Source organism: Sinohyriopsis cumingii, chromosome 17 (assembly GCF_028554795.1).
Source record: "Sinohyriopsis cumingii isolate HCF-2022 chromosome 17, ASM2855479v2, whole genome shotgun sequence".
NCBI classification, from domain to species: Eukaryota; Metazoa; Mollusca; class Bivalvia; order Unionida; family Unionidae; genus Sinohyriopsis; species Sinohyriopsis cumingii.
In genome coordinates this window covers 12,275,365-12,290,861 of record NC_142977.1, presented here as the reverse complement: position 1 = coordinate 12,290,861, position 15,497 = coordinate 12,275,365, and the positions used below count along the sequence as shown (strand labels likewise).

The window sequence follows — 15,497 nt, the reverse complement described above, 5'->3', positions numbered from 1 at the left end:
GGTATATATAAGCCGCACCATGTTATCTCATAGTACAAGTAAGCGACTATTTAACGGTGTAGAACTTAAGAATGGATATTCGATTTGATGGCAAAAGGGCACTGGTGACTGGGTCTGGAAAGGGTAATTTATGGCTAAAATTCAACACTTTCCTTGATAAGTGTCATTCTTTCTTGTTTCCTTCCTTTCTACCTTCTTTCAGTACAACGAACGGCTATTTACAGCAAGCAGGCAGTGCCTAACACAACGATGATATCACAATACTGGCAGGCGGCTTACAAATTCTAGTGCGTTGGAACGTGTACTCGTTGTTGTTGTTGTGGGATTTAACGCCATTTTTCAGCACACGATAGGCTATACATGGCGGCTAGTATTAATGGTGGAGGAAGAACCCGGGAAAACCCGGAAAGAACCACCGACCCACGAGAAGCTACTGGCAAGCTTTCTCACATACCCACGTTGGCCGAATCCGAGACTCGAACCCACGCAGACAGAGGTGAGATGGCAGTGATCCGTAACGGAGAGCGCTTTAGACCACTCGGCCACTCGGGGCCCCCACGTGTACTCGTAACTATCTCCATATGTTCAATGACATGTTTAGATGAGTGTACTCGTAACTGTCTCCATATGTGCAATGACATAGTTAGAAGAGTGTACATGGTAACTGTCTGCACATGTTCAATGACATGTTTAGCAGTGTACTCGTAACCGTCTCCATATGTGCAATGACACGTTTAGAAGAGTGTACTCGTAACTGTGTCCATATGTTCAATCACATGTTTAGAAGAGTGTACTCGTAACTGTCTCCATATGTTCAATGACATGTTTAGAAGAGTGTACTCGTAACTGTCTCCATATGTTCAATGACACGTTTAGATGAGTGTACTCGTAACCATCTCCGTATGTTCAATGACACGTTTAGAAGAGTGTACTCGTAACTGTCTCCATGTGTTGAATCACATGTTTAGAAGAGTGTACTCGTAACTTTTTCCATATGCTCAATGACACGTTTAGAAGGGTGTACTCGTAACTGTCTCCATGTGTTCAATGACACGTTTAGAAGAGTGTACTCGTAACTGTCTCCATATACTCAATGACAGGTTTGGAAGAGTGTACTCGTAACCATCTCCGTATGTTCAATGACACGTTTCGAAGAGTGTACTCGTAACTGTCTCGATATGTGCAATCACACGTTTAGAAGGGTGTACTCGTATCTGTCTCCATGTGTTCAATGATACGTTTAGAAGAGTGTACTCGTAACTGTCTCCATGTGTTCAATGACACGTTTAGAAGAGTGTACTCGTAACTGTCTCCATGTGTTCAATGACACGTTTAGAAGAGTGTACTCGTAACTGTCTCCATGTGTTCAATGACAGGCTTAGAAGAGTGTACTAGTAACTGTCTCCATATGTTCAATGACACGTTTAGAAGAGTGTACACGTAACTATCTCCATGTGTTGAATGACATGTTTAGAAGAGTGTACACGTAACTATCTCCATGTGTTCAATGACACGCTTAGAAGAGTGTACTCGTAACTGTCTCCATATGTTCAATGACACGTTTAGATGAGTGTACTCGTAACTGTCTCCATGTGTTCAATGACAGGCTTAGAAGAGTGTACTCGTAACTGTCTCCATATGTTCAATGACACGTTTAGATGAGTGTACACGTAACTATCTCCATGTGTTCAATGACAGGCTTAGAAGAGTGTACTCGTAACTGTCTCCATATGTTCAATGACACGTTTAGATGAATGTACTCGTAACTGTCTCCATATGTTCAATGACAGGCTTAGAAGAGTGTACTCGTAACTGTCTCCATGTGTTCAATGACAGGTTTAGAAGAGTGTACTCGTAACTGTCTCCATGTGTTCAATGACAGGTTTAGAAGAGTGTACTCGTAACTGTCTCCATATGTTCAATGACAGGTTTAGAAGAGTGTACTCGTAACTGTCTCCATATGTTCAATGACAGGCTTAGAAGAGTGTACTCGTAACTGTCTCCATATGTTCAATGACAGGCTTAGAAGAGTGTACTCGTAACTGTCTCCATGTGTTCAATGACAGGTTTAGAAGAGTGTACTCGTAACTGTCTCTATGTGTTCAACGACAGGCTTAGAAGAGTGTACTCGTAACTGTCTCCATGTGTTCAAAGACAGGCTTAGAAGAGTGTACTCGTAACTGTCTCCATGTGTTCAATGACAGGCTTAGAAGAGTGTACTCGTAACTGTCTCCATATGTTCAATGACACGTTTAGAAGAGTGTACTCGTAACTGTCTCCATGTGTTCAATGACAGGCTTAGAAGAGTGTACTCGTAACTATCCCCATGTGTTCAATGACACGTTTAGAAGAGTGTACTCGTAACTGTCTCCATGTGTTCAATGACACTCTTAGAAGAGTGTACTCGTAACTGTCTCCATGTGTTCAATGACAGGCTTAGAAGAGTGTACTCGTAACTGTCTCCATGTGTTCAATGACAGGTTTAGAAGAGTGTACTCGTAACTGTCTCCATGTGTTCAATGACAGGCTTAGAAGAGTGTACTCGTAACTGTCTCCATGTGTTCAATGACAGGCTTAGAAGAGTGTACTCGTAACTGTCTCCATATGTTCAATGACACGTTTAGAAGAGTGTACTCGTAACTGTCTCCATGTGTTCAATGACACGTTTAGAAGAGTGTACTCGTAACTGTCCCCATATGTTCAATGACAGGCTTAGAAGAGTGTACTCGTAACTGTCTCCATGTGTTCAATGACACGTTTAGAAGAGTGTACTCGTATCTGTCTCCATGTGTTCAATGACAGGCTTAGAAGAGTGTACTCGTAACTGTCTCCATATGTTCAATGACAGGCTTAGAAGAGTGTACTCGTAACTGTCTCCATATGTTCAATGACACGTTTAGAAGAGTGTACTCGTATCTGTCTCCATGTGTTCAATGACAGGCTTAGAAGAGTGTACTCGTAACTGTCTCCATATGTTCAATGACAGGCTTAGAAGAGTGTACTCGTAACTGTCTCCATGTGTTCAATGACACGTTTAGAAGAGTGTACTCGTATCTGTCTCCATGTGTTCAATGACAGGCTTAGAAGAGTGTACTCGTAACTGTCTCCATGTGTTCAATGACACGTTTAGAAGAGTGTACTCGTATCTGTCTCCATGTGTTCAATGACAGGCTTAGAAGAGTGTACTCGTAACTGTCTCCATATGTTCAATGACAGGCTTAGAAGAGTGTACTCGTAACTGTCTCCATATGTTCAATGACATGTTTAGAAGAGTGTACTCGTATCTGTCTCCATGTGTTCAATGACAGGCTTAGAAGAGTGTACTCGTAACTGTCTCCATATGTTCAATGACAGGCTTAGAAGAGTGTACTCGTAACTGTCTCCATGTGTTCAATGACAGGCTTAGAAGAGTGTACTCGTAACTGTCTCCATATGTTCAATGACAGGCTTAGAAGAGTGTACTCGTAACTGTCTCCATATGTTCAATGACAGGCTTAGAAGAGTCTACTCGTAACTGTCTCCATGTGTTCAACCACACGTTTAGAAGAGTGTACTCGTAACTGTCTCCATATGTTCAATGACACGTTTAGAAGAGTGTACTCCTAACTGTCTCCATGTGTTCAATGACAGGCTTAGAAGAGTGTACTCGTAACTGTCTCCATGTGTTCAATGACAGGCTTAGAAGAGTGTACTCTTAACTGTCTCCATGTGTTCAATGACAGGCTTAGAAGAGTGTACTCGTAACTGTCTCCATGTGTTCAATGACAGGCTTAGAAGAGTGTACTCGTAACTGTCTCCATATGTTCAATGACAGGCTTAGAAGAGTGTACTCGTAACTGTCTCCATATGTTCAATGACAGGCTTAGAAGAGTGTACTCGTAACTGTCTCCATGTGTTGAATGACAGGCTTAGAAGAGTGTACTCGTAACTGTCTCCATATGTTCAATGACACGTTTAGAAGAGTGTACTCGTAACTGTCTCCATGTGTTCAATGACAGGCTTAGAAGAGTGTACTCGTAACTGTCTCCATGTGTTCAATGACAGGCTTAGAAGAGTGTACTCATAACTGTCTCCATATGTTCAATGACAGGCTTAGAAGAGTGTACTCGTAACTGTCTCAATATGTTCAATGACAGGCTTAGAAGAGTGTACTCGTAACTGTCTCCATGTGTTCAATGACAGGCTTAGAAGAGTGTACTCGTAACTGTCTCCATGTGTTCAATGACAGGCTTAGAAGAGTGTACTCGTAACTGTCTCCATGTGTTCAATGACAGGCTTAGAAGAGTGTACTCGTAACTGTCTCCATGTCTTCAATGACAGGCTTAGAAGAGTGTACTCGTAACTGTCTCCATGTCTTCAATGACAGGCTTAGAAGAGTGTACTCGTAACTGTCTCCATGTGTTCAATGACACGTTTAGAAGAGTGTACTCGTAACTGTCTCCATGTGTTCAATGACACGTTTAGAGGAGTGTACTCGTAACTGTCTCCATGTGTTCAATGACACGTTTAGAGGAGTGTACTCGTATCTGTCTCCATGTGTTCAATGACACGTTTAGAGGAGTGTACTCGTATCTGTCTCCATGTGTTCAATGACACGTTTAGAGGAGTGTACTCGTATCTGTCTCCATGTGTTCAATGACACGTTTAGAGGAGTGTACTCGTATCTGTCTCCATGTGTTCAATGACACGTTTAGAGGAGTGTACTCGTATCTGTCTCCATGTGTTCAATGACACGTTTAGAGGAGTGTACTCGTATCTGTCTCCATGTGTTCAATGACACGTTTAGAGGAGTGTACTCGTATCTGTCTCCATGTGTTCAATGACACGTTTAGAGGAGTGTACTCGTATCTGTCTCCATGTGTTCAATGACACGTTTAGAGGAGTGTACTCGTATCTGTCTCCATGTGTTCAGTGACACGTTTAGAGGAGTGTACTCGTATCTGTCTCCATGTGTTCAGTGACACGTTAAGAGGAGTGTACTCGTATCTGTCTCCATGTGTTCAATGACACGTTTAGAAGAGTGTACTCGTAACTGTCTCTATGTCTTCAATGACAGGCTTAGAACAGTGTACTCGTATCTGTCTCCATGTGTTCAATGCCACGTTTAGAAGAGTGTACTCGTAACTGTCTCCATGTGTTCAATGCCACGTTTAGAAGAGTGTACTCGTAACTGTCTCCATGTGTTCAATGACACGTTTAGAAGAGTGTACTCGTAACTGTCTCCATGTGTTCAATGACACGTTTAGAAGAGTGTACTCGTAACTGTCTCCATGTGTTCAATGACACGTTTAGAAGAGTGTACTCGTAACTGTCTCCATGTGTTCAATGACACGTTTAGAAGAGTGTACTCGTATCTGTCTCCATGTGTTCAATGACACGTTTAGAAGAGTGTACTCGTAACTGTCTCCATGTGTTCAATGACAGGCTTAGAAGAGTGTACTCGTGACTGTCTCCATGTGTTCAATGACACGTTTAGAAGAGTGTACTCGTAACTGTCTCCATGTGTTCAATGACACGTTTAGAAGAGTGTACTCGTAACTGTCTCCATGTGTTCAATGACACGTTTAGAAGAGTGTACTCGTAACTGTCTCCATGTGTTCAATGACACGTTTAGGAGACTGTACTCGTATCTGTCTCCATGTGTTCAATGACAGGCTTAGAAGAGTGTACTCGTAACTGTCTCCATATGTTCAATGACAGGCTTAGAAGAGTGTACTCGTAACTGTCTCCATATGTTCAATAACACGTTTAGAAGAGTGTACTCGTATCTGTCTCTATGTGTTCAATGACAGGCTTAGAAGAGTGTACTCGTAACTGTCTCCATATGTTCAATGACAGGCTTAGAAGAGTGTACTCGTAACTGTCTCCATGTGTTCAATGACACGTTTAGAAGAGTGTACTCGTAACTGTCTCCATGTGTTCAATGACACGTTTAGAAGAGTGTACTCGTATCTGTCTCCATGTGTTCAATGACACGTTTAGAGGAGTGTACTCGTATCTGTCTCCATGTGTTCAATGACACGTTTAGAAGAGTGTACTCGTAACTGTCTCCATGTGTTCAATGACAGGCTTAGAAGAGTGTACTCGTAACTGTCTCCATGTGTTCAATGACAGGCTTAGAAGAGTGTACTCGTAGCTGTCTCCATGTGTTCAATGACACGTTTAGAAGAGTGTACTCGTAACTGTCTCCATGTGTTCAATGACACGTTTAGAAGAGTGTACTCGTAACTGTCTCCATGTGTTCAATGACACGTTTAGAAGAGTGTACTCGTAACTGTCTCCATGTGTTCAATGACAGGCTTAGAAGAGTGTACTCGTAGCTGTCTCCATGTGTTCAATGACACGTTTAGAAGAGTGTACTCGTAACTGTCTCCATGTGTTCAATGACACGTTTAGAAGAGTGTACTCGTAACTGTCTCCATGTGTTCAATGACAGGCTTAGAAGAGTGTACTCGTAACTGTCTCCATGTGTTCAATGACACGTTTAGAAGAGTGTACTCGTAACTGTCTCCATGTGTTCAATGACACGTTTAGAAGAGTGTACTCGTAACTGTCTCCATGTGTTCAATGACACGTTTAGAAGAGTGTACTCGTATCTGTCTCCATGTGTTCAATGACAGGCTTAGAAGAGTGTACTCGTAACTGTCTCCATATGTTCAATGACAGGCTTAGAAGAGTCTACTCATAACTGTCTCCATATGTTCCATGACAGGCTTAGAAGAGTGTACTCGTAACTGTCTCCATGTGTTCAATGACAGGCTTAGAAGAGTGTACTCGTATCTGTCTCCATGTGTTGAATGACAGGCTTAGAAGAGTGTACTCGTAACTGTCTCCATGTGTTCAATGACAGGCTTAAAACAGTGTACTCGTAACTGTCTCCATGTGTTCAATGACAGGCTTAGAAGAGTTTACTCGTAACTGTCTCCATGTGTTCAATGACACGTTTAGAGGAGTGTACTCGTATCTGTCTCCATGTGTTCAATGACACGTTTAGAAGAGTGTACTCGTAACTGTCTCCATGTGTTCAATGACAGGCTTAGAAGAGTGTACTCGTAACTGTCTCCATGTGTTCAATGACACGTTTAGAAGAGTGTACTCGTAACTGTCTCCATGTGTTCAATGACAGGCTTAGAAGAGTGTACTCGTAACTGTCTCCATGTGTTCAATGACACGTTTAGAAGAGTGTACTCGTAACTGTCTCCATGTGTTCAATGACACGTTTAGAAGAGTGTACTCGTAACTGTCTCCATGTGTTCAATGACACGTTTAGAAGAGTGTACTCGTAACTGTCTCCATGTGTTCAATGACACGTTTAGAAGAGTGTACTCGTATCTGTCTCCATGTGTTCAATGACACGTTTAGAAGAGTGTACTCGTAACTGTCTCCATGTGTTCAATGACAGGCTTAGAAGAGTGTACTCGTAACTGTCTCCATGTGTTCAATGACAGGCTTAGAAGAGTGTACTCGTAACTGTCTCCATGTGTTCAATGACAGGCTTAGAAGAGTGTACTCGTAACTGTCTCCATGTGTTCAATGACAGGCTTAGAAGAGTGTACTCGTAACTGTCTCCATATGTTCAATGACAGGCTTAGAAGAGTTTACTCGTAACTGTCTCCATATGTTCAATGACAGGCTTAGAAGAGTGTACTCGTAACTGTCTCCATGTGTTCAATGACAGGCTTAGAAGAGTGTACTCGTAACTGTCTCCATATGTTCAATGACAGGCTTAGAAGAGTGTACTCGTAACTGTCTCCATGTGTTCAATGACAGGCTTAGAAGAGTGTACTCATAACTGTCTCCATATGTTCAATGACAGGCTTAGAAGAGTGTACTCGTAACTGTCTCCATATGTTCAATGACAGGCTTAGAAGAGTGTACTCGTAACTGTCTCCATGTGTTCAATGACAGGCTTAGAAGAGTGTACTCGTAACTGTCTCCATGTGTTCAATAACAGGCTTAGAAGAGTGTACTCGTATCTGTCTCCATGTGTTCAATGACAGGCTTAGAAGAGTGTACTCGTAACTGTCTCCATGTGTTCAATGACAGGCTTAGAAGAGTGTACTCGTAACTGTCTCCATGTGTTCAATGACAGGCTTAGAAGAGTGTACTCGTATCTGTCTCCATGTGTTCAATGACACGTTTAGAGGAGTGTACTCGTATCTGTCTCCATGTGTTCAATGACACCTTTAGAGGAGTGTACTCGTATCTGTCTCCATGTGTTCAATGACACGTTTAGAAGAGTGTACTCGTAACTGTCTCCATGTGTTCATTGACAGGCTTAGAAGAGTGTACTCGTAACTGTCTCCATGTGTTCAATGACACGTTTAGAAGAGTGTACTCGTAACTGTCTCCATGTGTTCAATGACAGGCTTTGAAGAGTGTACTCGTAACTGTCTCCATGTGTTCAATGACACGTTTAGAAGAGTGTACTCGTAACTGTCTCCATGTGTTCAATGACACGTTTAGAAGAGTGTACTCGTAACTGTCTCCATGTGTTCAATGACACGTTTAGAAGAGTGTACTCGTAACTGTCTCCATGTGTTCAATGACACGTTTAGAAGAGTGTACTCGTAACTGTCTCCATGTGTTCAATGACAGGCTTAGAAGAGTGTACTCGTAACTGTCTCCATGTGTTCAATGACACGTTTAGAAGAGTGTACTCGTAACTGTCTCCATGTGTTCAATGACAGGCTTAGAAGAGTGTACTCGTAACTGTCTCCATGTGTTCAATTTCACGTTTAGAAGAGTGTACTCGTAACTGTCTCCATGTGTTCAATGACACGTTTAGAAGAGTGTACTCGTAACTGTCTCCATGTGTTCAATGACACGTTTAGAAGAGTGTACTCGTATCTGTCTCCATGTGTTCAATGACACGTTTAGAAGAGTGTACTCGTAACTGTCTCCATGTGTTCAATGACAGGCTTAGAAGAGTGTACTCGTAACTGTCTCCATGTGTTCAATGACAGGTTTAGAAGAGTGTACTCGTAACTGTCTCCATGTGTTCAATGACAGGCTTAGAAGAGTGTACTCGTAACTGTCTCCATGTGTTCAATGACAGGCTTAGAAGAGTGTACTCGTTACTGTCTCCATGTGTTCAATGACAGGCTTAGAAGAGTGTACTCATAACTGTCTCCATATGTTCAATGACAGGCTTAGAAGAGTGTACTCGTAACTGTCTCCATATGTTCAATGACAGGCTTAGAAGAGTGTACTCATAACTGTCTCCATATGTTCAATGACAGGCTTAGAAGAGTGTACTCGTAACTGTCTCCATATGTTCAATGACAGGCTTAGAAGAGTGTACTCGTAACTGTCTCCATGTGTTCAATGACAGGCTTAGAAGAGTGTACTCGTAACTGTCTCCATGTGTTCAATGACAGGCTTAGAAGAGTGTACTCGTATCTGTCTCCATGTGTTGAATGACAGGCTTAGAAGAGTGTACTCGTAACTGTCTCCATGTGTTCAATGACAGGCTTAAAAGAGTGTACTCGTAACTGTCTCCATGTGTTCAATGACAGGCTTAGAAGAGTGTACTCGTAACTGTCTCCATGTGTTCAATGACACGTTTAGAGGAGTGTACTCGTATCTGTCTCCATGTGTTCAATGACACGTTTAGAGGAGTGTACTCGTATCTGTCTCCATGTGTTCAATGACACGTTTAGAAGAGTGTACTCGTAACTGTCTCCATGTGTTCAATGACAGGCTTAGAAGAGTGTACTCGTAACTGTCTCCATGTGTTCAATGACAGGCTTAGAAGAGTGTACTCGTAACTGTCTCCATGTGTTCAATGACAGGCTTAGAAGAGTGTACTCGTAACTGTCTCCATGTGTTCAATGACAGGCTTAGAAGAGTGTACTCGTAACTGTCTCCATGTGTTCAATGACAGGCTTAGAAGAGTGTACTCGTAACTGTCTCCATATGTTCAATGACAGGCTTAGAAGAGTTTACTCGTAACTGTCTCCATATGTTCAATGACAGGCTTAGAAGAGTGTACTCGTAACTGTCTCCATGTGTTCAATGACAGGCTTAGAAGAGTGTACTCGTAACTGTCTCCATATGTTCAATGACAGGCTTAGAAGAGTGTACTCGTAACTGTCTCCATGTGTTCAATGACAGGCTTAGAAGAGTGTACTCATAACTGTCTCCATATGTTCAATGACAGGCTTAGAAGAGTGTACTCGTAACTGTCTCCATATGTTCAATGACAGGCTTAGAAGAGTGTACTCGTAACTGTCTCCATGTGTTCAATGACAGGCTTAGAAGAGTGTACTCGTAACTGTCTCCATGTGTTCAATAACAGGCTTAGAAGAGTGTACTCGTATCTGTCTCCATGTGTTCAATGACAGGCTTAGAAGAGTGTACTCGTAACTGTCTCCATGTGTTCAATGACAGGCTTAGAAGAGTGTACTCGTAACTGTCTCCATGTGTTCAATGACAGGCTTAGAAGAGTGTACTCGTATCTGTCTCCATGTGTTCAATGACACGTTTAGAGGAGTGTACTCGTATCTGTCTCCATGTGTTCAATGACACCTTTAGAGGAGTGTACTCGTATCTGTCTCCATGTGTTCAATGACACGTTTAGAAGAGTGTACTCGTAACTGTCTCCATGTGTTCATTGACAGGCTTAGAAGAGTGTACTCGTAACTGTCTCCATGTGTTCAATGACACGTTTAGAAGAGTGTACTCGTAACTGTCTCCATGTGTTCAATGACAGGCTTTGAAGAGTGTACTCGTAACTGTCTCCATGTGTTCAATGACACGTTTAGAAGAGTGTACTCGTAACTGTCTCCATGTGTTCAATGACACGTTTAGAAGAGTGTACTCGTAACTGTCTCCATGTGTTCAATGACACGTTTAGAAGAGTGTACTCGTAACTGTCTCCATGTGTTCAATGACACGTTTAGAAGAGTGTACTCGTAACTGTCTCCATGTGTTCAATGACACGTTTAGAAGAGTGTACTCGTAACTGTCTCCATGTGTTCAATGACACGTTTAGAAGAGTGTACTCGTAACTGTCTCCATGTGTTCAATGACACGTTTAGAAGAGTGTACTCGTAACTGTCTCCATGTGTTCAATGACAGGCTTAGAAGAGTGTACTCGTAACTGTCTCCATGTGTTCAATGACACGTTTAGAAGAGTGTACTCGTAACTGTCTCCATGTGTTCAATGACAGGCTTAGAAGAGTGTACTCGTAACTGTCTCCATGTGTTCAATTTCACGTTTAGAAGAGTGTACTCGTAACTGTCTCCATGTGTTCAATGACACGTTTAGAAGAGTGTACTCGTAACTGTCTCCATGTGTTCAATGACACGTTTAGAAGAGTGTACTCGTATCTGTCTCCATGTGTTCAATGACACGTTTAGAAGAGTGTACTCGTAACTGTCTCCATGTGTTCAATGACAGGCTTAGAAGAGTGTACTCGTAACTGTCTCCATGTGTTCAATGACAGGTTTAGAAGAGTGTACTCGTAACTGTCTCCATGTGTTCAATGACAGGCTTAGAAGAGTGTACTCGTAACTGTCTCCATGTGTTCAATGACAGGCTTAGAAGAGTGTACTCGTTACTGTCTCCATGTGTTCAATGACAGGCTTAGAAGAGTGTACTCATAACTGTCTCCATATGTTCAATGACAGGCTTAGAAGAGTGTACTCGTAACTGTCTCCATATGTTCAATGACAGGCTTAGAAGAGTGTACTCATAACTGTCTCCATATGTTCAATGACAGGCTTAGAAGAGTGTACTCGTAACTGTCTCCATATGTTCAATGACAGGCTTAGAAGAGTGTACTCGTAACTGTCTCCATGTGTTCAATGACAGGCTTAGAAGAGTGTACTCGTAACTGTCTCCATGTGTTCAATGACAGGCTTAGAAGAGTGTACTCGTATCTGTCTCCATGTGTTGAATGACAGGCTTAGAAGAGTGTACTCGTAACTGTCTCCATGTGTTCAATGACAGGCTTAAAAGAGTGTACTCGTAACTGTCTCCATGTGTTCAATGACAGGCTTAGAAGAGTGTACTCGTAACTGTCTCCATGTGTTCAATGACACGTTTAGAGGAGTGTACTCGTATCTGTCTCCATGTGTTCAATGACACGTTTAGAGGAGTGTACTCGTATCTGTCTCCATGTGTTCAATGACACGTTTAGAAGAGTGTACTCGTAACTGTCTCCATGTGTTCAATGACAGGCTTAGAAGAGTGTACTCGTAACTGTCTCCATGTGTTCAATGACACGTTTAGAAGAGTGTACTCGTATCTGTCTCCATGTGTTCAATGACACGTTTAGAAGAGTGTACTCGTAACTGTCTCCATGTGTTCAATGACACGTTTAGAAGAGTGTACTCATAACTGTGTCCATATGTTCAATGACAGGCTTAGAAGAGTGTACTCGTAACTGTCTCCATATGTTCAATGACAGGCTTAGAAGAGTGTACTCATAACTGTCTCCATATATTCAATGACAGGCTTAGAAGAGTGTACTCGTAACTGTCTCCATGTGTTCAATGACAGGCTTAGAAGAGTGTACTCGTATCTGTCTCCATGTGTTGAATGACAGGCTTAGAAGAGTGTACTCGTTACTGTCTCCATGTGTTCAATGACAGGCTTAAAAGAGTGTACTCGTAACTGTCTCCATGTGTTCAATGACAGGCTTAGAAGAGTGTACTCGTAACTGTCTCCATGTGTTCAATGACACGTTTAGAGGAGTGTACTCTATCTGTCTCCATGTGTTCAATGACACGTTTAGAGGAGTGTACTCGTATCTGTCTCCATGTGTTCAATGACACTTTTAGAAGAGTGTACTCGTAACTGTCTCCATGTGTTCAATGACAGGCTTAGAAGAGTGTACTCGTAACTGTCTCCATGTGTTCAATGACACGTTTAGAAGAGTGTACTCGTAACTGTCTCCATGTGTTCAATGACAGGCTTAGAAGAGTGTACTCGTAACTGTCTCCATGTGTTCAATGACACGTTTAGAAGAGTGTACTCGTAACTGTCTCCATGTGTTCAATGACACGTTTAGAAGAGTGTACTCGTAACTGTCTCTATGTGTTCAATGACACGTTTAGAAGAGTGTACTCGTAACTGTCTCCATGTGTTCAATGACACGTTTAGAAGAGTGTACTCGTATCTGTCTCCATGTGTTCAATGACACGTTTAGAAGAGTGTACTCGTAACTGTCTCCATGTGTTCAATGACAGGCTTAGAAGAGTGTACTCGTAACTGTCTCCATGTGTTCAATGACACGTTTAGAAGAGTGTACTCGTAACTGTCTCCATGTGTTCAATGACAGGCTTAGAAGAGTGTACTCGTAACTGTCTCCATGTGTTCAATGACACGTTTAGAAGAGTGTACTCGTAACTGTCTCCATGTGTTCAATGACACGTTTAGAAGAGTGTACTCGTAACTGTCTCCATGTGTTCAATGACACGTTTAGAAGAGTGTACTCGTATCTGTCTCCATGTGTTCAATGACACGTTTAGAAGAGTGTACTCGTAACTGTCTCCATGTGTTCAATGACAGGCTTAGAAGAGTGTACTCGTAACTGTCTCCATGTGTTCAATGACACGTTTAGAGGAGTGTACTCGTAACTGTCTCCATGTGTTCAATGACACGTTTAGAAGAGTGTACTCGTAGCTGTCTCCATGTGTTCAATGACACGTTTAGAAGAGTGTACTCGTAACTGTCTCCATGTGTTCAATGACAGGCTTAGAAGAGTGAAAGTTACACTACATCTCATTTAATCAGTATAAATGAAAAACAATATTTAAAGTCCTGCAGTCGGTTATATTGTCATAAAAAGGTTTATTTCCGGCCTGCACTAATAATGGATTTCGTTCAACAGTTAAGATTTACACACTTTGATCAATACAAAAATTAGGGATTTTAGACTTGGGCTGTAAAGATACAAAAGTTTGGGGGTTTTATACTTTAATTGCATAAACTCATCATTTCTAGGCAGCAAATCACATTTATCTATAATTTCGTCAGAGTTTGTGTTCCCAAAAGATCGCAGGTTGAATATATTCTTTAACTGGACTAGTTGTTCTGAAAAATGTTTGTGAGCAAGCTAATTTTCCTTACCAAAGAAAAAAGCATAAGAATTAGTATATTTGGTAATAAGAAATGTATTTTAAAAGGCTATATAAGAGTATCTTGACGCTTGGAATATCTTTTAAAGCATGAGATAATTCATGACAATGTAGGAATATATGATACTTTAAACACACACGAATTAGAATGATTGTCTTGTGAATGGTCGGATAAGTTCACGGGCTATCATTGGGTTGTGAACAGTCGTTTAAGTTTACGGGCTATTACTGGGTTATGAATAGTCTGAAAAGTTCACGGGCTAGCTTCTATTGGGTTGTGAACAGTCGGATAAGTTGACGGGCTATTATTGGGTTGTGAACAGTTGGATAAATTCGCTGGCTATCATTAGGTTGTGAACCGTCGAATAAGTTCACGGGCTATTATTAGGATGTCAACAGTCAGATAAGTTGACGGGTTATTAGTTGGTTGTGAACAGTCGGATAAATTCCTGGGCTATTATTGGGTTGTGATCAGTCGGATAAGTTGACGGGCTATTATTGGATTGTATTAAGGGTTGTGAACAATCAAATAAGTCCACGGGTTAGTATTGGGTTGTGAACAGTTGGATAACTCAACTGTATATGATGTTCATGCAAAAAACACAAACGAAATAACTCACCTATGATAATGATGTGGGTGGTGCTAGGGTGGGGGTGAGGGAGAGGGAATCGTTTACATACCAAATAAACCGACGTCAAAGCGATTTTGCATAAGTTTAGTTAAGATATCATAAGTGTGGTAAATCTTATATAATTTATACATGAGACATACAGTAAATAACTTAAATTAAAATTAGCACTCCTTACTGCCAGCAGTCATTTTCTCCTGGAAGAATGGGCGATGATCCTAATCGACCATGGTCATATAATTACATAACAATGTCTTATGGATAATAATTATAAAAAAAACATTTCCCTGCGTGTCCTGTTTGTAGGACCAATGTAAAGTTTTACAGGGGATGGTGAGAGGTGTTTTGTAAGAAGCCGTCCCAACCTTCTACAAATTTTGAGCTTTTATTTAAAAACATATACAGTGCATGTGCTCTCCATTGTTCAAATGGAACTTTCACTCGCGCATCAAATCACTGCTGCATGTGGATAAACTTAGCTGGTGTGACTTTTTTCACAGGCATAGGTAGAGAGATCGTCAAGAAACTAGCGAAATGTGGGGCAGAATGCATAGCCTTGAGCAGGACACAGGAAGATCTGGACAGTCTAAAAACTGAGGTATGTGTATGACATTAGCAATCGGGGTGGCGCTTTGGCAAGGGCGAGAACTAGTCAGTCAGAAACATGGTTTTCTTCGTACATGGAAAAGGTTGTTTGTGAATAACTCTCTCTCTCTCTCTCTCTCTCTCTCTCTGAGACGTGCAATCTTGTGTCGGTTTAGTGTGTAAACATCGATTACA

At 41.6% G+C, this 15,497-nt stretch overlaps 1 protein-coding gene across 1 annotated transcript in view; it reads left to right on the top strand.

Annotated features, from left to right (window-relative positions):
* LOC149777759 (L-xylulose reductase-like) overlaps positions 1-15,497 on the top strand; it is a 55,112-nt gene continuing 39,615 nt past the window's right edge. Inside the window, exons 1-2 of the mRNA XM_089938805.1 lie at positions 1-123; positions 15,218-15,315. Of these exons, the coding sequence (XP_089794931.1) occupies positions 72-123; positions 15,218-15,315 (150 nt within the window). The 5' untranslated portion in view covers positions 1-71. The remainder of the gene's footprint in view (positions 124-15,217; positions 15,316-15,497) is intronic.